The sequence below is a fragment of the Lepisma saccharinum genome, chromosome 17, assembly GCF_977018435.1.
Source record: "Lepisma saccharinum chromosome 17, izLepSacc3.1, whole genome shotgun sequence".
NCBI lineage: Eukaryota > Metazoa > Arthropoda > Insecta > Zygentoma > Lepismatidae > Lepisma > Lepisma saccharinum.
In genome coordinates this window covers 21,753,636-21,779,723 of record NC_139245.1, presented here as the reverse complement: position 1 = coordinate 21,779,723, position 26,088 = coordinate 21,753,636, and the positions used below count along the sequence as shown (strand labels likewise).

The 26,088-nt window shown below is 38.8% G+C and overlaps 1 protein-coding gene across 1 annotated transcript in view; it reads right to left on the bottom strand.

The window, feature by feature from the left end:
• The window catches only part of Glg1 (Golgi apparatus protein 1), a 65,658-nt gene that overhangs the window by 37,662 nt on the left and 1,908 nt on the right, over positions 1–26,088 (bottom strand). The window contains exon 2 of the mRNA XM_083139087.1: positions 20,723–20,761. Coding sequence (XP_082995213.1) covers positions 20,723–20,761 — 39 coding nt within the window. The remainder of the gene's footprint in view (positions 1–20,722; positions 20,762–26,088) is intronic.

Below are 26,088 nucleotides of genomic sequence, written 5' to 3'. Positions count from 1 at the left end.
GCGATGTGCTAACCACTCGGCCACAGGGTCGGGCATATCGTTGGTTCACTTTCCCCTTCCCCTGAGATGACTGCTGATCTTCTGGCTCATAAGACTACGATGTTCGATCTTCTGGACGCGTTTCTTGCTTCGTTTTACAGCTAATAATGTGGTTGAAAGTTTGTAATTTTTCATAAAATTTGTGTGTTCCTTGCAATCCTGCCGTGCGCTGTTTCGCCGCAGGAAATGACGTCACAGATACGATCAAATGTTGTGTTGGGTTGCCAGCATCCAGGCGGCAAATGGGTCTTTTTTGAACGGCTGTAACGTCGAATCGACACACCAACAAGAAAAATGTTACCGAGAATTTGTTTTGATGTCCTCTATACGAATCTGTGGTCCGTGGGCGCCATTATAATGACACCCTGTATAAATATGCATGCTCGTGCAAACATGTGCTAGTAGTTTACGACTCATAACTGCGTGCATAATACACCAATATCTTGATTCTTAGTTTTGGACTTTTAACCAGTGTGTTATTTTTAAAATTTCAACGTTTCGGAGGCTGATTCTGCCTCCGTCTTCAGGGTAAAAATAATCCTCCAAGGCTTGGTTGGTTGGTTGGTTGATTTGTTGTTTTAAGTCCACTTTATGCACAGTAAGGCTAATTGAGACTGGACCTACAGTTTAAAGTGGGATCCGAACCACTTATGCCTCCACCGGGTATCGAACAAATCCTCCAAGGCAACCATTTATTCTCACTCTCTATATAGACACCATCCTCAAGGATTGAAGTATGATTTAGTAGATTACACACTACCCTGAAGACGGAGGCACAATCAGGCTCCGAAACGTTGGTATTTAAAAATGGTTAAATGTCCAAAACTAAGAATGAATGAATCACCACTGATCAGCTACAAGAAGAACCAATATCTTGCATATTAAATATAAATTTTTCAGATTTATTAAGGACGCGTCCCCCTGTCCCTCTCTAATCGACGCCCGTGCTGTGACTGGTACCTTGCGAGAAAATTATGTACTCATTGCTAACAAAAAAATCAACGACGAATATGAATATCTCATTTGATGTCTGAAGTTCATCCACGTCTTGCAGTATGAACACAAAATAATAATAATAAAAAAATACCGGGCATACATTTGTCAACCTAAACATTCCCCTCTAAACATAGCTGCAAAAGTGAATAAATATCGATCAAGCATTTACTTTCTTTACAAGCTCTTTCCAGTATCAAATCAGGATATCGGAAAATATTTCATCACTATTTTAGAAATCTGTATACAGGGTATGCATTTATCAGTCAAATGAATCAACGAATTATCAGTTATTCCAAATCCTTGACCATGCTTACCTCTTTCAAAATATTTTCATTTCATTTACTTCGTTACTTACAATGGTGGAGTCTTCAACTTAACCATTTATACTACGTGGTTTGATTGACTGATCTATTTTACTTCGCTTTTCTGCTACTTTTGGCTAATCGCGAAGATGAGAATGAGTAATATGATTAAATTGATGAAGGGACACGCATGCCCAGGCAGGAATTCGAACCCGAGACCACTGGCGTCGTAGCCGCCAAAGAGGCCGGATATACTACGTGGAAAAAATAGTTTTCTTATAGGTCTGTGATAATAAGAACGTGTTGAGATAAATTTGTTTAATATCTGTAACTTTTTACTTCGTGGCTTTCTGTAAAGGCAAAAGATATGGGGGGATCAACACTGACAAACGTTAAGGAGGTGGGGGCGCTTAGCAGGAGACACAGACGACAAACATTGGACTGTCTATGCAAATACCAAGGCCGTATTTGCTTAACGTGATGTCGGTGTCTGTTATATACTCAGGCTTTCCAGTGCTTGCGATAGGTTAATTATCCGAAGGCTTGAGACCAAAACAATTTGTCAATTTCCTAAATTCTTACCTTTCATAGTCTTTTAGCATGTGTCACGGACCGTGCCGTGATAATTTGTGGAAACAGTATCCCGGAACGGTTTGACAATCCTCTCAGTTTCTAAGAACAATCCCCTCGCTACAAAATGTGCTGATATGAATATGTAAGCTGAAGTACGTCTATGTTTTGCTGATATGGATATGTAAGTTGAAGTACGTCTATGTTTTTCTACAAACGGATGTTCTGGAGGAAAGCGCTATCTCATTCCCTCATCTGTTGGTACGCTCTTCGCTTGCACCTGTTACATGCAACGATGGAGTGTACGCAGTTTTCGAGTAAGGAAAAGAATAGCATTTTGTGACACGAAACTCAACGAAGATTGCATGCAAGCAGGGGCGACGCCAGAAATTTTCGACCGGGTGGGCAGAAGCTCCATATTGATAGATTATGGTGGGCAGTATAAATGTAAATCCATATATAGTATATATGTGTATGTAAGACGTATGTATGTATCCCCCTCACTTACACTCCCGAATTTCCTCTTACTTCTTTTCCCTTTCCTTTTCTTGTTTTCCTCTTTATTCTTTTCTAATCTATTCTCGCATCTTGTTCCATTTCCTTCCGCTTTGTCTCTGATGGACACAATTATTTCAAGGAAGTGTTTACCCATGCGCTAATCACATTCTTTGATGCATGTTAATACAGTGAAACAATAATAATAATAAGCTTGTGTTGCAAATACAAGGCACATACTTAATTTTATGTATTCGGCGACAATGATAGAAAGTGCGATGGTAGACAATCGCGAAGTTTCTCGTAATTTAAATACATGTTCCTGAGCATAGTATTTTCATCGTATGAGTTTTTGACTAAGTTTTCTTACTCCTTGGGGGTAACTTTTCTTAGCTTACAATGTTTGTACAACTGACAAATCTATCTGAATGTTTGTAGTAGAGGCGATTGGGTGCCAACATTTGAAGGACAATATACGTTTTCTTGGTAGAAAAGGCTTATCATAAAAAGGCCATAGTGCTGGGGGGAAAAGTGGCAAAATGTGGCGGGGGGACTCCTCCTAATCGCCGTCACTGAATGTTTGGATTAAAATGAACGTCTTATTAGGAATGATTTAAAACACACACGGAAAACCAATTCTTTGTTCATTGTCCATGAAGTATTCCTAGGCTAATGAAAGGCTATTTTGACAAAATATCACTCATAAGTAATAAACAAGTAAGATTGAAAAATCTGTTCAGAATTGAAGAGATTATTAGCTAAGTTGCTATTTGTTTTCTGAACTGCCATGTTACTAATGTGGGAGAAGCAATACACGTATGGTTACATGAACGTATTTTTTGAGGTAACAAAATGATTTAGGACACAAGGAATTCGTCGAAGTTGATCACCGTACCAGTAATACTCCATCTATTTTTCATAGATGACTTGGGTTGTATGGCGTGACCATTTCGAACACACTAGAATGCCAACCTCTATCCTGTGCAGCATACCCTGGAAACGTTATTCTTTCAGAGCAACGAGTCCCTGGCGCCTAAAACCACTGTCAAAGTAATAAGTTATGAGGGTTTGTATTTTGAGTGTCAGCATGTGTTTGTTTTCGCCCCTTCGTTACTTTCATCTAATCACCATTGAACCATATCGCCGTCATTATCAAAATTAGCAGAAAAATTACTTAAAATAAAACAAATCAACCACAACTTACTCTTCCAAAACTGGAGTTTCATTAGTTCATACCCCTTAGAAAGTTGAGGTGGTAGTTTCAATTGCACAGCGTTTCATTAGTGGATCAAGGCAGCAGATTCCGTGAACAATGACGTTGTTTTCTGAAAGTCTCAAATATTTGTCTCGGGGAATCACCCTCTTAAAATGAACGCATCTTCTGTGGTGATAAAATGACACGTTTGGTGCGAGTTTTTCTGTGTATTTTTTCCCCAATGGCATAACGACTCCCCTCTCCTCTGGTGCAAGCACAATGCACACTGGTTCGGACTACACGTTAAACTGTAGGTATAGCCCCGATTAGCCTATCTGAGCATAAAAGTGGGCTTAAAAACAAACTAACAAAATCGTCTTCTGGATACTTCATGACATAACTTCTTTTTCATTACTTCAGCTTCATCTAAAGATTCTGTTGACATTTTCGGCTGATTCATGTGGCAAAATTTATGAGTGGAACGAGGGTTTCTAAATAGGATAAGCCACTCATTAGCAATTGAATAATTCTGTAGCTTTTTCCATACATAACTGGTTTATTAAAGTTTATTCACTTCGGTATTGTAGTGATTATTGTGATTCCTTCTTATTAGTAGAACAAATATAAAGTTGATATTTCGCATACCATATTGATAACTGAAGATGACAGGTATATAAAATTTGTTATGAAATAAAAAAGGGCCATTTCTGGAATTTCAAGGAGGAGAATACTTAGTATTGCGCTTATGGGAGTATTATTTTACTTGTTCTCATCAAACTTCCGATGGCGTAGAAAAACACATCAGCTAGAGCAGGCCAGGTTGAACACTTTGTTTGTGTTAGGAAAAGTAACTTCCATTTGATTATCCGTAAATTGAAGTTGAAGTTGTTTGTCCACAAGGAATACACGGGAGTCTAAATAATTATTCACCATATTTTTTTCCAGATCGTATCTAGCTTAATAATCAACTTCTGAAATACGAGGGCCTCCCCGATGGTGCAGTGGTAGCGTCGTTGCCTTGTAATCAAGGGGTCCCGGGTTCGATACCCGATGGAGGCACAAGTAATTCGGATCCCACTTTAAACTGTAGGTCCAGTCCCGATTAGCCTTTCTGTGCATAAAGTGGACTTAAAACAACAAATCAATCAATCTAAACTACGAGCTCACAACTACATATCCTAAATATGTATGCAACCACGCAAAACACTTACAATTATCACTAATGGACTGACTTTCTCAAAACACTCACAATTGTCACTAATGGACTGACTTTCTATGTACTATAAATAAAATAATCAGGTATATGTCATTCCAGTCTTCTTCTTGTCTCGATTTTTACCAGACCATCCGTACCATTTTCACTTGGCATTTTACGGTGCATATTGTGGAAATTATTTCACCCGTAACTAAGTAGGTACATATATGGAAAGAAGGGTAGATGAAAATGTGAACTATCGCCGAGATAATAAATGCCTTCATTTACGGAGAGCAGATTTTAAATGACGGCACAAATCTTTTTGTCCATCAAAGGCTAAATTTGGACTTAAGCACACTCGTGAGCCCTGAATATCGAATGTTCATGAACCAGTTCGTTCAGTGAAAGACATGGACATAAGAGCTAATGACGTGAGTGAATTCTGAGAATACACGTTGGAAGCAACGTGGAACAAAAATCTCGTTCCTTCAAACTGGTTTTTGCTGATAACACAGGTAAGTCGTATTGATAAAAGGAACAGAAACGGCCTGCCTTACAAGTTGCAATGAACTTTTATGATAATTCCCATGGACGTCCGGAAAGGAATATAAAGAAAAGAAAAGAAATGTTAGCCTAAAATAACTCACACACATAATTTCATTCACATTAATTTATATTAATTGTTATTATAAGGGAGACTGCAGGAACATTCTAACTTTCACTGCGCCATCGGGGAGGCCCTTTGATAACTGGAGAATACTTTTCTATACGTAACGCAAATCATTCCGAATTCGCTCTCACGAGGGTTGTCACACGATAAAATTAACATAGGCTATTTGCATTGTTTGGTTTCCACTATTAGGTCGCATCATCTTCTTCTGTGTGAGGCGAGAATAACTTTGCATCCACAAAAGCTCATGAAAGATTCAGTGAGCACAGAAATGGCAAACCTTCCTCTACTTCATTTTTATTCATTTATTTTACCTAAAGTTTCAGATACAGTACTGAATGCATGGACGTCCGCAGGATTTTTTCAGGGAGGGGAAGGAAGGTACTTTTTTCCAGGGGGGGCAAACAAGTCACATTTCCCCCCAAAAGAGTGTTATTCCCTAAAAAAACATTGCTTAAATTTGAATTTATGGTGTTCATGCAATAATTAACACATATTATTGTGGCTAAAATGAAATTTTCTGTGCGAAATACATAATTTTTGGTTGATTTTCATTTTCCAGGGGGGGCACGGCCCCCCTTCCGGACGCCCATGACTGAATGACGATTTTACACTAAAACAATAACAGGAAAACAATAATAATAACAACAAATAGAGTACAGGATGGCACAGAAAACAAATCAAAATTACGAGTATACATACATCGTTAACAATTTTCTAAAACTTTGCTCTGGCAAGAATATGTCTACATATGGAGGCAGGTTATTATATGAGCGAGGAAACCTGTAGAAAAGAGACTGCTGTAGAAGGAAGAGCCTTGTGGTGGGATTGTGAAAGAGCTTTACGTTGCGGGTTTGCGGGCACTCGTACATGAAATTTGTTGAGCAGAAATTCGGATTTAATTTTGTAATTCATGATCTTGTGCAAAAATTTCATGTCTGCTAATTCGCGACGAGTGTATGATGGTTGGACATTTAAGACAGACATAATACGTGTTTTGTGAAGGTGCCTCAGAGAAGGTGGGGCCTCCCCCATGGCGCAGTGGTAGCGTCATTACCTTGTAATCGAGGGGTCCCGGGTTCGATACCCGGTGGAGGCACAAGTGGTTCGGATCCCACTTTAAACTGTAGGTCCAGTCCCGATTAGCCTTACTGTGCATAAAGTGAACTTAAAACACCACCAGCTCAAGCCTCAGAGAAGGTATTCTATGACGAGCAATGCCGAGGAAAAAGTTGAGAACAGAATCAATCCGGGAGAGATTAGTTTTAGAAGCCATGGTGCAGATAGGAGAGCAGTATTCAAAAATAGGGGAGATAACGAATTTGAAAAATATGCTGATGGATGATTGGTGTTGGATTTCAGTGTTTGTAATGTGCTCCTTAAAGTTTAGTTTCTCATCGATGATAACTCCAAGATCTTTTGTGGGGAAACTTCTTTGATGGGATTTTCTTCAAGATAATAAGCAGAATCGAGTTTGTTCCTTTTTAGGAAAATGGTGAGGCAGGAGCATTTCTGAGGATTCAATTCAAGTTTCCACTAACGACACCACACAAGGAGTTCTGTAAGAGCTTGCTGTAAGATTAAAGCATCGTGTTCTGATGAGAGTTCTGTGAAGAGTTTAGTCATCGGAAAACAGAAGTATATTTATAGGGAGAGAGGACAGTCTATCGGGGAGATCATCCATGTAAAGAAGGAACAAAAGTGGGCCTAAGACGCTCCCTTCGGGGACTCCAGACAAAACAGAAAGAAAGCTGGAAGAGGTGCCAGGAAGGATAACACGTTGCTCTCGTGCATGCAAATAGTTTTGTAGTAAGGATAGAAATTTCACATGGATGTTAAATCTGGATTGTAATTTATGAAGAAGATTATGATTTATCGAAAGCTTTTGAAATGTCCAAATATATAACGTCAAGCTGGGAATTAGTAGAAATTGGTGAGTAGCATGAGAAACAGGGTGGCTACAAACAAGCAGAAATTAAATTCCCTGACTTTTCCAGGTTTTCCAGGACAAAATTTACATTTTTCCCTGACAATTACAAACTAAACTAAATCAATATTTTTGCAAAATGGAAATAATAAACTCATACAGATCCACGTATGGTTTTGTTAAGTACCAATATCATCTTCTATGAAATTGACTTAATTTCTCTATTCTCTATGATTTGAATTCAAACTGCAAAATAGTGAATTTGGAAAATTATTACAATTCACAAGCTAGGGAAGGATCATGGAAATTTGTCATATGCAGTAAGTTTAAAATAAAATATTCGATTATTTTTAAAGTTACGACTAAATGAGATAAGAGTGAAGAGTGATTGATTAAGAAATACAATTTGTAATTTATAAGTCTCCTTATACATTCTCGGTACTATATGTTGATATTTCCACTGAGGTTTGGAACCCTCTGCTTACAAGAACCATGAGTGCGGACTAATTTTTCAATGCATAAAGATACTTCTCTCTTCTCTGTAAAGCAAACAACTTAACTCTTGCATATAAGTGAAACAATTGAATCGAACAAAATAAAGTGTCATATTTCCTTACATTACGAGGGTCACTATTTATATTTTGAGCCTAACAATGAAAAAACAGGAATTTGGCATTGAAAACTGCTTTATTGTTTTTCGAAGTATTCTCCTTTATGGTCAATACACTTTTGCATTCGTTCGAACCATTTGTCAAAGCAGTTTTTCCAATCTTCTTGAGACACCTCCATAATATGGTTTTTGAACGCATCAACGGCATCTTCCGCCGACGAAAATCGTTGTCCACGCAATTTATTCTTGACATTCGGGAACAAGAAGAAGTCATTGGGTGTCAAATCAGGACTGTTCGGCGGATGACCCATCAATTCGATTTTTTGACTGTTCATAAAGTCGGTTGTTAGACGAGATGTGTGACAGCTGACATTGTCTTGATGAACAATGATCCGACGGCGTTTGTTTGTTTTCCGTATTTGATCAAAGACCTCTGGCAAACAAATTGTTGTGTACCATTCAGAGTTGACCGTTCTACGTTCCTCTAAAGGCACAGTTGCCACATGACCAGTTTTCCCGAAAAAAACAGGCGACCATTTGTTTCGATGTGCTTCGAGCACGAACAACTTTTGTTGGATTGGGTTCATCTTGAAACACCCATACGGTCGACTGCTGTTTATGTTCTGGCTCATATGCATACGAGGGGGGGCTGGAAAGTTCATGAAATCACCCAGAAGAAATAAAAATTGAAACAAATTGTTGTAGCCATTAGAAAGAGCATATATTGTAAACCTCTTATCCTGCATATGATCCTTTTGTCATTGTTATTTTTTTTGTTTCACGTTCAGTAAGAAGAGATGGCGGAGGACCTAAGGAAATTTGAGAAGAATGAGCTTCGCAGTGTCATCAAGTTTTTCGTGTTGCAAGACAAATCCCCCATGGATATCCATAAAACTTTGCATGAGACTTTGGGGGAACATGCCCCAGGATATACAACAGTAGCCAAATGGGTGAGGCGTTTTAGGACTGGACATGGTGAGACTGAAGATGAACCCCGCTCTGGCAGGCCTGCAAGTGCAGTGACTAGGGAAAACATTGTCAAAGTGCACGACATGTTCATGGAGGATAAGCGCATATCCACCAAAACCATTGCTGCGTATCTGGGGATATTGCGTGAGTGTGTGGGTGTCATAATATCAGAGTATCTGGACATGCGGAAGCTCAGTGCGAAATGGAACCCAAAATGTCTGAATGCTGACCAGAAGAGAACACGAGTGCAGAAGCCACGGGAGATCATGCGCAAATTTCAACACCCTTATGATTTTTTGCGCTGTCTGGTGACTGAAGATGAAACATGTATTCACCATTATGATCCACAGACTAAAAAGCAACCCATGGAGATGCGCCACAGTGGGTCTCCTCGACCGAAAAAGTTCCGAAGTCAAAGGTCAGCAGGGAAGGTTCTGGCATCGGTCTTTTGGGATAAGGACTGTGTCATCCTCATAAAATATCTTAAACAGGGTGAAAACATCAGTGCTGCTGTTTATTCCCAATATTTGATTGAATTGAAGGCGGCTCTGAAGGAAAAACGTCGGGGAAAAGTGAGCCGTGGTGTGCAATTTCTCCAGGACAATCCGCCCTCGCACAAGGCCCATCAAACCATGCAATTGCTGGCGGATCTGGGCTTTACCTGTGTACCCCACCCACCCTATTCCCCTGATATCGCCCCATCCGACTATCACCTCTTTCCAAACCTCAAAAAACATCTCAAGGGCACACATTTTCCGTCCGAAGAGGCACTGGTTGAGGAGGTGGAGGGCTGTTTTGCATGGCAGGACAAAACCTTCTATTTGAAAGGGTTACAAATGTTGAAACATTGTTGTGAAACGTGTATTGAGCTTCGGGGGGAATACCTTGAAAAATGTATTAAAATGGTTGTTCCAGCTGTATTCCTTCTGGGTGATTTCACGAACTTTCCAGCCCCCCCTCGTATATCCATGATTCGTCACCTGTTACAATCTTATATACGTCTTTTGAAGCACCACGATTGCATTTATTGAGCATTTGTTTGCACCAATTGACGCGAGCGTCTTTTTGAATTTTTGTCAAATTGTGTGGGATCCAACGAGAACATACCTTTCTCACAGCTAAATGATCATGTAATATTTTTTATATGCTGGTGGAACTAATGCCTATGGTTGCCTCAATCTCACAGTATGTCACATGACGATATTGCAGTATTAGGTTTTGCACAGCATCAATGTTTTCTTGAACAACAACTGATTTTGGACGACCTTCGCAAATCTCGTCGGTGAGCGAATGGCGGCCATGACTAAATTCGTTATACCAGCGTTTCACAGTGGCAAAGGATGGGGCTCCATCGCCAAATGTGGAAGTAAGTTGATCGATGCACTCTTGTCTTGATAATCCACGTCGAAAATCGTAAAAAAATCATCGCACGAAAATGTTCACGAGTTAATTCCATTTTATTGTTGTCGCGCAATCTCCAAGGCAACATAAACAACACAAATCAAGCTATTGACAAAACATTTGAAGTACGTTATGATCAATAATGCCAGACGATTCCGTGCAAACGTCAAATCGCGCCTAACTTCAATCAGTGTTGCCAAGGCTCAAAATATAAATAGTGACCCTCGTATCAATGGGGTTTCTGCTTCAGTACAGTATATCCAAGTGAAGTACTGTGAAACTGACAACATGCAGTTATACCATTAATGCTGACGAAAAGGGTATGTAGGTTGCCTATTAGAAATTTAACGCAAGAAATTTATAGAATAGCATTGTATAGGTACCTGATTTACCTAACCACACAGAAAAACTAATAATATAAGCTTCTGAAAGTTCATATACGAGGGGAGTGCTGAAAAAAGCTCCAAGCACTAGTGGTCGGAGAGCGACACACACACATGCAGGCAGGAAGAAGTGGAATGTAGCTGTAATCTGGTACAGTTGAAATGCAGCCGTTTTAGTATGGTACCAAAATTTGGCACTATCTTTTTTTGACTTGTTAGTGTTATGTTTCCCAAAATTCGCGTTTTTGTTTTAGAACATTTTCCTGCCAAATATACCGAAACTTAATACTCCATTGTGCTTTTAAACTATTATTTTAAATTGTAGGTCACATGGTCTACGCATTTTCGTGACAATTTGATATGTTGGAACAGATTTTTGAGGAAGTAAAAGTAAAGTGCTCTCCTGAACTTTTCCATAAAGGTGTATAGTAGGGGTGTGGAGTTAGAGCCCCACACTTTCTTGATCACGGTTGAAGGTAGGGGTGATGTGATCAGCACCATGGCTACCTTTATCCCTCAAAGTAACCTCAAGGTACCAGCTTCATATGATGCTGGGTGGGTGCCGGAGCAGTTTGAATAGGTGGAAAACAACCCGGTTCTCCCCCGCAGGGGATCGACCCTGGGTTTCTCGCATGGTAGTCAGACGCCCTAACGACTGAGCTCCATTATTTCTCGCTCGACAAATGCCGATGGTGCACACGTAGCTTGGTAATTCAAAAAACAGCTCGCGCGACAAATACGAACATGTGGCTCCCGTGTGACTGTAGATACGCACGCGATCTCCTGTTAGAACCCTGCCACTTTGCTCTGTGATGCAAATGGTTTTGATAGAAGTTGAAAAAATCGTGGGAAATACATGATTTAATGTGGCTGTCGGAAATATTCCATGTACGTATAACTCTATAGTTTACTCTTGAATAAAATGTTGAAAATCTTGCATATTCTATGTACACAAACATGGCCTAGAAAAGTCAAGAATGTTGGATTTCATGGAATTTTTCGTTGTTTTAGTTGTTTTATGACATTTCTTTTAAAAAATCGCTAAAAACACCAACAATTCGCATTACTTCGATATTTCGAACGGGCGAAATATGTGTCCAGACATCACTGCACATTTCTAAACATAACTTCGCAGCAATTACCATTTTTCACGGTTGTGGCGTTTGCAAAAAATCAATGTCCCTATTAATTGGAAATTACTTTCTGACCACCCCTCGTATAAATCAGTAGATGGAAAGTGAAAATTTAGGAGGGCTGGCAGAGAAAAGTCAATTCTTGAAGAAAGTGATTTGCTTTTATGATTGAATAATTCGAGTAAATACGAGTATGATATTAAAATATTTACATATTTATTATTAGTAATTTATTTCATAATATTGGACATTAACCTTACTCAGTGAGAGATTAGTGACCATCTCTCACGAGTTTAAAGAGACAGGACAGAGAGTGGCGTTAATTTCATTGCAATACTAGTGTTGCGGTAAATTTGAGGTTGGGAGCATGCACTTGCCAATTCTTATAACGTTCATCAATGCAGATTTGTGTTTCACTTTTTCGTGATAGTATTCAATATAAATCCCATTTAGCTGGATTTTTCTTGATATATAAGAATAGTGCAATGTCATTGTAAACGTATGTTAACTTGTGCGAAACCAGTAATACGTCAGGATGATGAAAGAAAACATTTGTAAGCACTGCTACATTAAATAAGGCAAAGTGAGCCAGAAGAGTAATAAAATTCCAGCAGCATATTTGCAGTCTAAAGCTCTTCTTGTTTATGCATGCGCTTTTTGTTGGATGTTGCAGTCAATGCAATTTCTGTCGCATGTTGTAGTGAGATACTCTGTCGGGTGGAGATATTCGACAAAAATTGTATGTATCAATGGAACTTATTTGTTTCCATGTTCCTTCAGTTTGCCCAACAAAATGCCTGACTACGACGTCCGATAACTATCGGACGGCCCCACCCGCTCGTATCCCCTCCATCTGTTGACAAGTCCCCTTACTACTCCCATACGGACAAGAAAAAATGATGTTTTAGCTGCAAAACAAAACTTATCCGAAGTATATTGCTCTCATAGTGCGCGAGTTCTAACAAATTTCCTCCAAAAATACAAATTACCTTATTTTCGTAAAAAAAAAAAAATTACATTTTGGCTTATTATTCAACTTGTATTGCACCCAAGAACATGGAACATGTTTCATTCTCTTGAAAAATGTCCATTCTTTGAAAGGAATACTAAATTTCGCGCCTTCTTAACAAATAGCGGGAGAAGAGGAGGCAAACTCCAGATTTTTATTGTTTTTTTTATTGAAATTCGGGGGTCGCGCCCCCAAAACCCCCCTTTTCGGTCCGGTGTTCTGAATTGTATACGGTTGCATGCTATGATGCTTTAGCTGAAAAACAAAACTTATCCGAAGTAGATTGCTCCCATAGTGCCCGAGTTATAACAATTTTCGTCAAAAGAGTGTTCGAATTCAATGAAGACGAAATTCCCTGACTTTTTTTGACACCTCAAATTCCCTGACTTTTCCCGGTTTTCCAGGTCTGTCGCCACCCTGGAGAAAGTAACACTGAAAGATTGATCAGGCAAGAGCTGCCTGGAAGGAAACCATGCTGAGCAGTATTTATAAGAGAGGGGGAGGGGGTGTAAACTTTAGCAACCTCTCTTCCAACACAAACACATAAAATCGGAATCATTTCAGAAAATTTAACAATAATGTAAGAACGATATATGTATTTCAAGCTTTCTTATTTGGCGTCCCTTTATGCCACTCTTTTGCTAATCACGACGATAAGTATGACAGTGGCGGCGATTAGTGGGGCAGTTGCCCCGCCCCCAGTTTTCGCCACTTTTGCCCCCGCACTATGCTAAATCATATATACAAAGGAAATATACTGTCCTTGCCCCCCTAGTTTTGGCATCTTGCCTCCCGGTTTTGGGACCCAATCGCCGCCACTGAGTATGACTGGTGATCAGGTGGACACTCGCAAAGAAACACCTATTCCAGAAGGTCAAACCACGTATTGCTAGAGGGGGGCAGTTACATTCAATACATCCTAAATACCACACAAGAATACATATTACTTATCTACTTTTTCTTGTCTTCAAGGGGAAGTTTGGTCCACCGGAGGGTGTACCCCTTGTTACCCCCTCAGGCACAGACACCTAGCTAAAAGCTTAATTGCATTTCAGTGTCTAACTTTGCGTAATTCTGGCCTACGAAATGTGATATCCTAGAGTTGAAAGTAGCTGAAGCTTCATATTAAGGAACAGACTGAAATCAGAGTAATTTATCCGATTGATGTGGTACAGTTGCTCCTCTAGCACACTGGCAATAAGATATGGCACATGCCGTATTTAAGATTTAAGGGGAGGAGTGACAATTTCGCACCATTGTACACCCAACGCCGAAAGAAACAGTAGGCGAATTGTCCACCACCATTTTCATCCGGTCTGTATTACACAACGTGATAACAATAAATTGAAATAAATACGTCAATAAGCAGAGGGCAATACCTGTTTGGAACCAACATAAACAACACAGGATGTAGAATAAAAAAGTAATGAAAATAGTGATGGACAATTTGCCTACCACTATCTTTGCCATTGACTGTACATGTATTTCAATATTGTCGGAATGGGCACTGCTACTAAAGAAAACCCCAGCAGAATTTGAGAGTATGAATTTCTCCCTATGTTGCAAGTGGAAGCATTCCTTAAGTTTATTATTAAGCGAGATACGATGTGTAAAAAATATGACGAATAAGTGCTTACAGAATCTGATGTATTCCTTACGGCGAATCAACTTCAACTTCAATTTACGACTAATCAAATGGAAGTTTCGACGCTTCCAACTACAAAAACTTTTTTCAACGTATCCTTTTTCCGTTCGTGTACTTTTCTACGGCACTGGATGTTTGATATTCACGAGAAAACAAAGATAATGCTCCCATAATCGCAATGTTTTACTCCGGCATACAACTCCTCTCCGCAGCCGTGTTGCCAAACCTGGTGCACATTAAAGAGCTAAAATAACCTTAAATGGAGTTAAAAACTGACTTTCAAGGAGCTGGATTTTCAAAGGCTCGATAAAGTGCCTCCTAGGGTAATGTTAGGCGTTGAAAGGGGCAGGTGCCGCTGCTATTACCATTAACTTTGAAGTGATGACAAGTTATTCTTAGTTTTCCGTCTAGAATTGGCAGCTTCACCCTTCTAAATAATCTACCGATGGTCATATGAAATCGTAAATTAAGTACTCCCGGATAGCAATATTATGTCATCTTCACATCTGCCACGGCATTATAATAAAAGTAGCTGGGGAGGTAAGAGGGGGTGGGGCGATGCTGCCAATATAACAATATCACATGCAAAATGTATATTTATGGCAAAACTTGGTCTACGTGGGCCAGAGTCAGTGATGGCACCATAGTGGGGCGGGCGCCCCAGTTCACAGTCAAATAAGTGCTTGAAAGAGCCAGACCTGCCTCTAAAAGAACTATGTTGGCAACAGTGTTCACAGCAGGCCCAGAGAGGAGGGTCCAGAGGAAACCCTTCCCTCGTGCCCTTAAGGGGAGGGTTTAATAGTCCAGACCTCTCCCATAAAGTTTTGTAAGCATTTTGCATCATATATATGATTTTTGACAAAACATGATGATTTGAAAGTTTCATACAAAGTGATTTTCTTCAACCAGGGCACTACATTATGTTGTTTGCCAGCACATACTTTTGTGTAAATAGCTAATAAGGGTGTTTCATAAAGTGCGCAGTTTTTGAAAATGCAATAACTCAGCCAAAATTGCATGAAAGTTGACATTTTTTATCATTATTTTACACATTCACTATGATTTAATAATTTAAAAGTGAAAAGTGTCCGGCATATGCCCGTATGCGATTTAAAAGTGAAAAATGATGTGTGGCATATGTCCACCTCTGTAAGCAGGCAGTAACTCTGTTCGGGGATTGTTTGAGATTTTGGTCAGGAGGTGTGATTGGCCCCTTCTTTTTTGAAGATAGGAACAAAAATGCAGTTACAGTAAATGGTCCTCGTTATCGGGACATGATCAGAAATTTTGTGTGGCCTGCTCTGGATGAACTGGATACCGTGAGTATGTGGTTTCAGCAGGAAGGGGCTACCTGCCACACATCTGAGACAATAACCTTACTGCAAGAAAAGTTTCCTGCCCGCGTGATCTCACTTCGTGGTGACCAGGAGTGGCCTCCGAGGTCTTGTGACCTCACCCCATGTGATTTCTTTTTATGGGGTTATGTGAAGTCACAAGTGTACATGAACAAACCTCAAACAATCCCCGAATTGAAGAGGGAAATCCAACAGGTAATTGGTTCAATCGACAGAGACATCTGCACAAGAGTCATCGTGAACTTCGCAGATCGAGTTACTGCCTGCTTACAAAACGGAGGTGGACATATGCCAGACATCATTTTTCACTTCTAAATCGCATACGGGCATATGCCGGACTCTTTTCACTTTTAAATTATTAAATCGTAGTGAATGTGGAAAAATAATAATAATAAAAAAGTCAACTTTCATGCAATTTTGGCTGAGTTATTGCATTTTCAAAAACTGCGCACTTCATGAAACACCCTTACCATGCAGAAGATAAACTATGCACCTGAATATTACATTAGTCGTGTCACCATTGACTTTGGGAACAGGGTTGCCACTCTAGGACCATTATAAAATTCAATTATAATTCCCAGTTTTCAAGGCGAACTTTCCAAAAATTCAAGGCTACAAGAAGATGTTTTCATTAACGCCTCTCACCCCCCCAACCCCCACCCAAGCACACACACCAATATAAAGGGTCTTTGTGATTCCAATGTATCCAAATATTCTGATTCAATTCCATTAATATATATATTTCAAATATTTAATTTAAGGTCTGGAGTTTACATTTGCCATTTCACATACTCAAGACTTGAAATACATCTACAAAAAAGTCACAAATGTTACGGGATATACTAATGTATGAAAAATTGTTTGTTATACAAGAATTTCAAACTCACATTTACCTAATTGAAATTCAAGATATCTCAATAAACTTCCATCTGTCAGATAGATTGTTTTGCAAAGAACACTAACAAAGTAAACAGATTGAGAGAATTCTAATTTATTTTCCACGCAGCTTTCTTTTCCTCCTTCATAAAAATAGAAGCTAAACTGTGAAACACTTGCCTCAGGGCATTTATAAATATGTAGGCTATAAACTCAATTGGATTTGTATGAGGGCTATTTTTTTTCAACTTTTGATAGCACCGCCAGGTGGCCCATGAAGTGCTAGGAAGCGGGGTGCCACACAGCACAATTGACGTCCTCCTTTCCACTACCACCACCACTGCCAAGGCCAAAGCTTCAGTTGAAGCTGAGTGATGGACGCGTAGAGATGTCTGCTACAACCGACTCTACCGCCAAGTGTGAGGTGCATAGTTGTGATACGATTTCTACAGGCAGAGGGACACAATACAGCGGAAATCCACCATCAAATGAGCCATGTGTACGGTGAAAACTTTCTGAGTTACGGCGTGGTTCGCGAATGGTTCAGGAAATTTCAAAATGGCCAAATGGACGTTCATGATGAAGGTGGTCAGGGACAGATGTCTGTGGCAAGCTCAGATGAACTCATGCAGTGTGTGGATCAAGTGGTTCAAAAGAGGCATCGGTTCACGATTTCGGAACAGTCCGAAGACTTTACCTAGAGCCCAGACCTGACACCGAGTGACATCCATCATTTCCCAGTGATGAAGAAGTGGTTGGGAGGATGGCGCTTCCACACCAATGACGAGCTTCGGGACACCGTGCAGACCTGGCTCAACAGACAGGTGGCACCTTTTTTTGCAGAGGGTATTGGAAAGCTGGTGCATCGGTATAAGTGTCTGAATCTTCTTGGTGATTATGTTGAAAAGTAGATTATATATGTATGTAACTTTTGTCAATAAACCCATTTTGCTATTCACTGTGGTTTTGATCTCATGCCCTATCGGAGGTTGAAAAAAAATAGCCCTCATATCAATAAAAGTTGCCATTTTTTAAATGCCAAATTCACACAGAATTCACAAATAATTCCCGGAGCCAAAAATTCACATATAATTCCAGGTGAGTAGCCACCCTGGGGACTCTATATAAATTGATATTCAGGACTTTTCCCTCTAATTTCCACAGTTTTTAGTAGAAAAGATCTAATCAGAATTCAAATGACCAGATCAACAACTTCATAACCAAGAAAAATCAAATAAATAAATTACTAATAATATGGTTATTTACATCTCAACTACAGTGTAAAAAAATACCATATAAATCAAGGATATCCAAAAGGAAAGTCGAGGGAAAGGGGGAGGGGACACATCTCTGAAATTGAATTTCAACGTAAAATTATATATTTCACACATATAATTTCATTTGCAGGAACATGGTAACTTCAAATTGAAGGCATGTACATGAGGGGGTCAACATGCATCACCTGTCCCCTTCCCCCAGAAAAAAATCCTGCGGACATCCATGACAGAAGTAGAAATTCTCTCTTAAAACACATATGCTCTATCACAAATCCTACTTGGTATGGAAAAGAAACTCTTACACTACATACATTGCACTCCATATGAAGATTATTTCATAAAATATTGCATGCATTGTTAGCTGTTAATTTGTTATTCATCAAAAACATTTGTGTGACACTCCATAGAAAGAAATAAGAATTCCTTGATTAATTCAGGATTTCTTCTTTCTTTACAAAGTCAATGCTGAACTCCGGTGGTTCATCAGGGTGTCTACAATTCTGAACAAAGAAAACCAAGAACCAAAATTTTCCAGAGCAAGTCACTATGACAATTCATGTACTTAACATGTGATTAAGAAGGTCACTGCATTTTAGCTAAGGACCAGACTTAGAATCCCCCTTAACCAAGTTTTTAGAATATTAACTTCAAATGTTAGCATTAATAAGGAAACTGAAGAGAAATTGACAGTTAGATAGGGGTTAGCTTTTACGTATTACTTGCCCCATCTTGACTAATGGCAAACAAAGAATTATACTTGTAAAAAATCATAACACATATGGCATAAATAAATCATAATTACAGTAAACTTTAGTAATCTATCCCATCGTGTTATTGTTTTTATCTTTCGTTATCTTTGTTTCTACATTATGTTGTTTCAGTGTAAAATGGACAAATAAGACTGTATCTGAAACTCTGAGTAAGTAAATAAATAAATAATCCTAATATCGACGAAATTCAACCTAAAAATTGAAACAAGAAAGTGGCAAATGGCATGGTAGATTTCTACTTGAAATTAGTTCAAAATATGGCCCCTTCTCCTAGAGTATTTAATATGCAATTTCTACTAAAACTATCACTACCAGTAATACTCAGAATACCACACTGAAATAAAGTGTCTCTTCCACAAATTTTAAACATCTTGCTTGTCTCATTGCTTCACTGAAAAAACTACTTCCAGTGCACTAGCTACTACAAAAAAAGTTTTCTCAGAAACACAGTAAATTTCGCTGATATTTCCATGGCTTTTCCAGAAAAAGTAAATTCCCCGACTTTTCCAGGATTTCCAGACTGGTAGACACCTTGTTCGTGTCTGAAGCACCCAATATTCCATAGCAAACTGATTGCGAGCCTTGCTGCTGCCTTAGCATTCTGGATTGCACTGCAGACAGGCAGTGATTTATCCACACACCCTCAACACTGCTCCAAATTGCCTCAATACTCTGTAAATATGCCCCACCCCCAGATGGAAATACTGGACAAACACCTGCGGACAGGGTTACCAACAGCCATTGGTAGAGACAATATGCACCACACTGTATATTATGCCCAAGACTCATAATGACCTGCAAATATGACATCACACTACACTTTAGGGTGCACCCTTGGTTTTGACCTTAACTTAAAACCTTTCTGTATGCATCCATACATAAGTACATTCCAATTAATATTGGGAAACCAAATAAACAGAGCGATTTTTTTTTTTTCAGATAAAATTTACTTATAGACTACTACAGTGCATACATTTTAAAACCAGCCCCGAGCACAAATATGATAAATGTTACAATATTGTGATCTTCTGAATGGCAACAGTGATGTGATGCTTTAGCTCTCCTAAGGTGTGTGGATTATGTCTGTAAACAGTTTGTTTTAAAAAAAAAACAACATAGGAAGAGTCTGGACTTGAGAGATTAGGAGATCTGGCGGGCCATAGTCCTTGTGAAATAACCCTGTCCCTCAACGTCGCCATAGTTTAGACGTATGAGAAGTTGCACCATCCTGTTGAAACCAGCAAATTCGTTCATCAGGTTCCAACATTGCAACAAACTGCATAATAATGTCTTGGTAAATCTCACTGTCCACTGTGGTTTCAAAGAAGATGGGACCTATTATGCGTCACCTTGATATGGCACACCATACACCAACTTTCTCAGATGGAGGGGAGACTCAACAAAGATGTGTGGATTTTCGGTGCTCTATGTTCCGTAATTTTTCGAATTGACATAGCCGTTCAGGTGGAACCACGCTTCATCAGGCGACAGGGTTATTCAGAATATCACTGCAGAAGTACTCCATAAGGTTGCTAGGAATATGGCAAACCGTCTGGACAAGTGTATCCTGCATGAAGGACGTCATTTCCAACATTTGTTGTAAGACACTAAATGCACAGATCACTATATTGTAACATTGCTCATATTTGTGCTCGGGGCCGGTTTTAAAATGTACGAATTGTATTTTTTATGATAATTTTGCCAGATCTGGCATCTTTCCTTACGGAAAATGGAATTATTACACCCGTAAATTCCACTGCCTAGCCAAAACTGGCTCTCTCGCCGATCATTCTCCAACCAGTTTAGAAGTATGTATTATCTACATGCAAACAAAGCAGTTATTTCCATGTAACATATACGATTATGCTTGAACCCCTCACATTACCATGAAATTTCAATACTTACATTCTGACAACCAAGGCTGATGCCTGCATCATAGCCTGCCTGCAATTAAGAAAAATAATATGGTACAATAAAAAAAATTAAAGCCATTACACAAATGTAAACTACACAGAATAACACAGCACAACGTGGACTCTGTCACTGGAAATTTTTAAAAATAACCTTCCCTTCCATGGTCAACATGCTACACAACACAAGGAACTCAGTCACGACAAGTTTGACTTTAAATCCTCTTTTTGAACCTTGAGCACAGAACCACCAACCTGCGTTGTTGGAAACAACGTGGCATGTCTCATGCCGAGCCCCTTCGCAAGCATGAGGGTTTTGACATTTTGACAGTGAGGAAAAGTGGAGGTTGTTTGAAACTAAAGTGAACATACTTGGCTGGCAACATGGCTGATGTCATCTAAATGTTCCAAATAGCAAAACTGGAAGTGGAATTCCAAGGAGAAGCAGAGTGCCAACTTCAAGGGAAAATCACTAAATTTGATGAATTTATAATGCTCGTACGTGATGAAATTCATGGAACTGGAAAAGAGACTAGCAGTGCTCAAAGGGTTGGGGGGGGGGGGGGGGGTGATGTAATTTTCATGAAGCATCCCCCTAGCTTGGCACCCTCGCCTACTGCATTGTCTCCATGTTGATTCACACAAGCATTCCCTGGTCTACCTCTAAACATGACCAAGTATTCCCCCAATATTCTGGCTACTTTGGGCTTATATTAGCAATAGCAATCTATCTGTTGAATTTGAGTAATACCACACAGATGTACTGTATATCTTTTACATGGGTACAGTGAATAATACAGCTTGTCATCATCCACATAATTTAGTTATGAAGCAATTTTATCCTCATACAAACGTTTACGTAAATTTCTTGTCAACATGGAAATACGTTTTACATTTTTTTTCAGTGATTTAGCGAGTTTCGTATTTCCACTGAGGGCCTACCTCCGGGACGAAATGGAGCCTTCACTGTCCAGTGCTTGGTGCTGCAAGCCACCACAAGTACGTCATGGGTTGAAAGACTCTTCAGAAGAAGCCTGGTGATAGGTTAATGCAAAGACAACCATACACTAGCACTTTTCCCCATGGTCGTCATGTGAGAGTGAAGCATCAGTCAGATTTGCTAGCCGATTATTTCAGTATTTTAACGTAGGCTTTAGATATAGCCTAGAATATACACACCTGCATGCAACATTTCAAAAAGTTCCTTTTCTTTTTTGCATCTTCTGGGTCTAGTAAGAAGTTTGCATAAAATGTCACAAAACATTTTAAAGTTCTAAATTTGCTACATGAGAACAATTTGGGAGTTAGTAAATGTCATTAATATAATGTGATGAGTTGTTATGACTCAGTAACTAGCACATAATTAAACTGGAATTATTCAAGTATCGGTATCGGCTCAGCCCTACAAAAGATAGAATAAAATGTGATTATGTTACACTATAGACTGTCCCAACCTTAAAAGTCAATATGGAAGTAAATGGGAGTACTTCCCTCTCTCTCTCTAATACATGAGTTTTCCCAATAGCTCTGTCCTTCTCTACTACCGCTGCGTTGCCAGATGTTACAAAATTTACAAAATGTGAAAGTCATAAATTTCAAACAGTGATGGGGATGAGTGATGAAATGATGAATGGACATTCACAAACAACTCAAGCCCGAGCGGGATTCGAACCCGGAACCCTTCGCGCTGCAGCGCAATGTGCTAACCACTCGGCCACAGGGTCCGGCGTTTAATAATGGATAGAGAAGCTGGAAAAAGATGCAGTATTGGTAAACTTCGAGGTAAAGAACGCATAATAGTTATACATATAATGCAAATGTAAAATAGTACTAAATAGTTACATCGAAATATAAACTTTTACATGCAAATCTTGAGGTAACTATAGTTTTTACCAAAATGCATCAAATACATAGATTTTGAAGATTTCCTGTACGATATTAAGGAAGTAAATTTGTCGCAATCATTAGCGACTCGATGTGCCTCAGTTTGTTGATCTGTCAACGCGGCGCTCCATTTAACCCATACTGACTTTTAAGGTTGAGACGCACTATAGAATGAACACCACATGAATGTGCCGTGCATGGAATAAAAGCACTCAGTTCTCTATCAAGTGCACTCATTGGTATACTTCAAAAGTGTTATTAGCAAGTTGGTTATTTTAAAAATAAATCTCCTAGGTTAATCAGTGTGATCAATTCATGAAAAAGATAAAGGAACAAATTCAAAGAAACATCCATAGCTCACCCAAGATTAAAACCATGACTACAGCCTTCACAGCATTTTACACTAATCACTGTGTTGCAGACGATGGAACACAGGATAATGGTTCCAAATGTTTAATGATTTTTTCAAAGTTTCATACAAGATAGACGAAGTATTCCAATATTGTAGAAATGGTTGTTACAGTAAATTTGAACCTAGGTGAAAGTAATTGCCACTGTTTGAGGTTTCAAAAAATGCAATTTATTGGTGAAAAAAAGAAGTAAAAAGTACCTTACACAAGCAACCGTGCTTCCCACCAACAAGGCATTTTTCATTAACAGAAGAAAGAGAAAGTATCACAGAAGTGTGGAAATCGTTGTGTAGGAAACTGAAGCTCGCTGAAAGTAATTAGCAGTGTTTGCAATTCGAAGAGTATTGTAATGCTAAAAGTCCAGTAAAATTTAAATCTCCGGGAAACTTATTTCTTCAATTTTACAGGAGAAAGTACTTATGGAACTGAGTTTCTGTAGACTTAAGAAAAGTCATGGAATTCTTTTCTCCCTTCGTTCAATTTATTCGGCTGGTAAATCATGTATTTTTTGACATTAATGTCTCTCTGATGCACAAAAGCTCTTGCCTCCATTACCTTCCACTACGTGAATCAGATGTTCCGTGCGTTTGATGACATAACCCCCGGTCAATATTTCCAACCACGTGGTTTTGTAGCTGTGTGATCGAATTTTTTATGCAAGCAGGTACCAAGCATTACAAGTAAATGTGCAACATTGAATGATGTGAAAAAAAAGGAAAAACAGAATATATGTTATACTGACATGAATTATATTGAATTTTTCTGATGTTGATTAACAATTTTAACTATATTTGCCTTACCTAAGCTAACCTAACCTAACCTTGCCATGCATGGTTCGTGGGGCTATCCATGCATAATTCGTCATACAAGGTATTTTAATGAAATGTTCGAAAAAACAACGAAGAATACTTACTTGATATGTCGAAAATGGAAATTATTTTCGTTTAAAAAGCAAAACTCCATGTTAAACAATCTTTCGCCATGCAGAATCGGTAAGTACGAATATTAAAAACCATGGAATAAACGAGTTAGAAATGTTTCACGGAGATTGAAAGTTTAACAAAAGTCCTAAACATGACCTGTCTAACCTAACCATGAAAACATTTATAGACATTATTTTAATACTAAGAGCCCAAAACTAACTATGGAACCCCATCACACCACACACGTGACCTAGATGGCAGCAGCAATCTCTGACCAAGACGACGGTAAACAAATGGGTGGTTGCAAGAGAAGAATCATATAGTGAAAAACCATTCTCAAGCAAACATGCAGTAAGTAATTACTAATAACTTCAAAGTATGTGTTAACAGACATAAATATAATGAAAAAATTGCCCGAGTACCATGATGAAATCAGAATTAAACAATCGGAATCTGGGCCAAACACAGCGAAACAAAAGATCTATTAATTAGAACCACTGTCTGATATGGCTGACATACATACATGAAATCTCAACTGAACTTGCTATTTTACACATCTATTTTGCTTGTGCAGTAAGACACCACAACAGAAAATTTTTCATGCATACGATGCTTTATATTAAAGAGTTTTTCATGAAAAGTGCACTAAAATGACAATATGGGGTACAAGTACAGAATACCGGAAGTATCTCAGATTGCTTTGAAATTTGGTACTCACTAATTTTGACCTCGAAATCACGAACCTGCAGTTAAAATTGGCACGTCTAGAAAATGCGAAATACCATGCATACATTACCGCTATGATTGTCGATACACTAATGGTCGCCATGTTTGATGATGTGAACAAGTGAAGTTCGCTATCCGTTCCATGGAGCGTTGCTTTACATGTGACAATATGGTGTCTTCAGTAAATGTGGAAAACATACTTGTCCCACAAACCATTCACGTAAGGTTAGGTTAGGCAAGCATAGTTCAAATTCAGGGTATTCATAAACATAGTTTATTTTAATCATTGGAAAAAATTGTTGTTTCCTTCGTTCATGGACCCCTTTATTTCTACTTATTTCTCATTTTCTAGACGTGACTGCCAATTTTTAACTGCAGATTCGTGATTAGGACGCTAAAATTAGTGAGTATGCCAAATTTGAAAGCAATTCTGTAATTGCTCCCAATATGGTAGCAGATTCATATATATCAGGCAGGGGAATCCTTGTGTTGCAAGTTGCAAGACTGTCAACAGGTGACAGCACCTATAAAAGTTGAGTAACAGATTGCAGCATCCTCATGAGTGCACTACTTTTGAATATATCCCAGCTATACACATTGATACTTGTTTAAACATATTAACTGGAAGTTTTGTTATTGCCACCATATAAAAATGAAATTCAGACATGTAATAACCATTTATGAGCTAGATCCTGCTGGCACATGGAATGTATGATTTAGGAGTACAATAAATACTTGTGCAATGTTTCTCTACACACTTCTTGGGGGGCAACTAACCCTGATCATTGCTAATGTAATGGATAATGTTTCAGCAATTCTCACATATGTGTCATCTCGTAGAGCTCTGCAATAACATAACATTTACAGGTATGACTTAAGATGACCAGACACCTCTCTGATGTTCTTCATAATTGACATACTTACTAATTGAGGCCTGCTAATGACGAATCTGAAGTTAAAATTTGTCGGAAACGTCTAGAAATTGCAAAATAATTGTGAACCATTGATGCTAGCCCCACGAACCATTGAGGTGTGGTTAGGTTAGTTTCGGTTAGGTAAACATAGTTAAAATTTGGCATTGTGATAGTATCAGGATCTAGAAATTGCAAAATTATTGCAAACCATTGACACAAGCCTAACGAACCATTCACGTGTGGTTAGGTTAGGCAAACATACTTAAAATTTGGTGTCGTGGTAGTATCAGGAATATATATAGGCCTATATTTCCTTGTGAAACAAAAAATTTCGCGAAAATCAACGGTTTGCATTCCGAAAACTAACGACTTATTTTCACTTATTTTGCAATTTCTAGACATTTCCGACAACTTTTAACTTCAGATTCGTGATTAGGAGGCCTCAATTAGTGAGTATGCCAAATATGTAGAAAATCGCAGAGGGGTCCGGTCATCTTAAGTCGT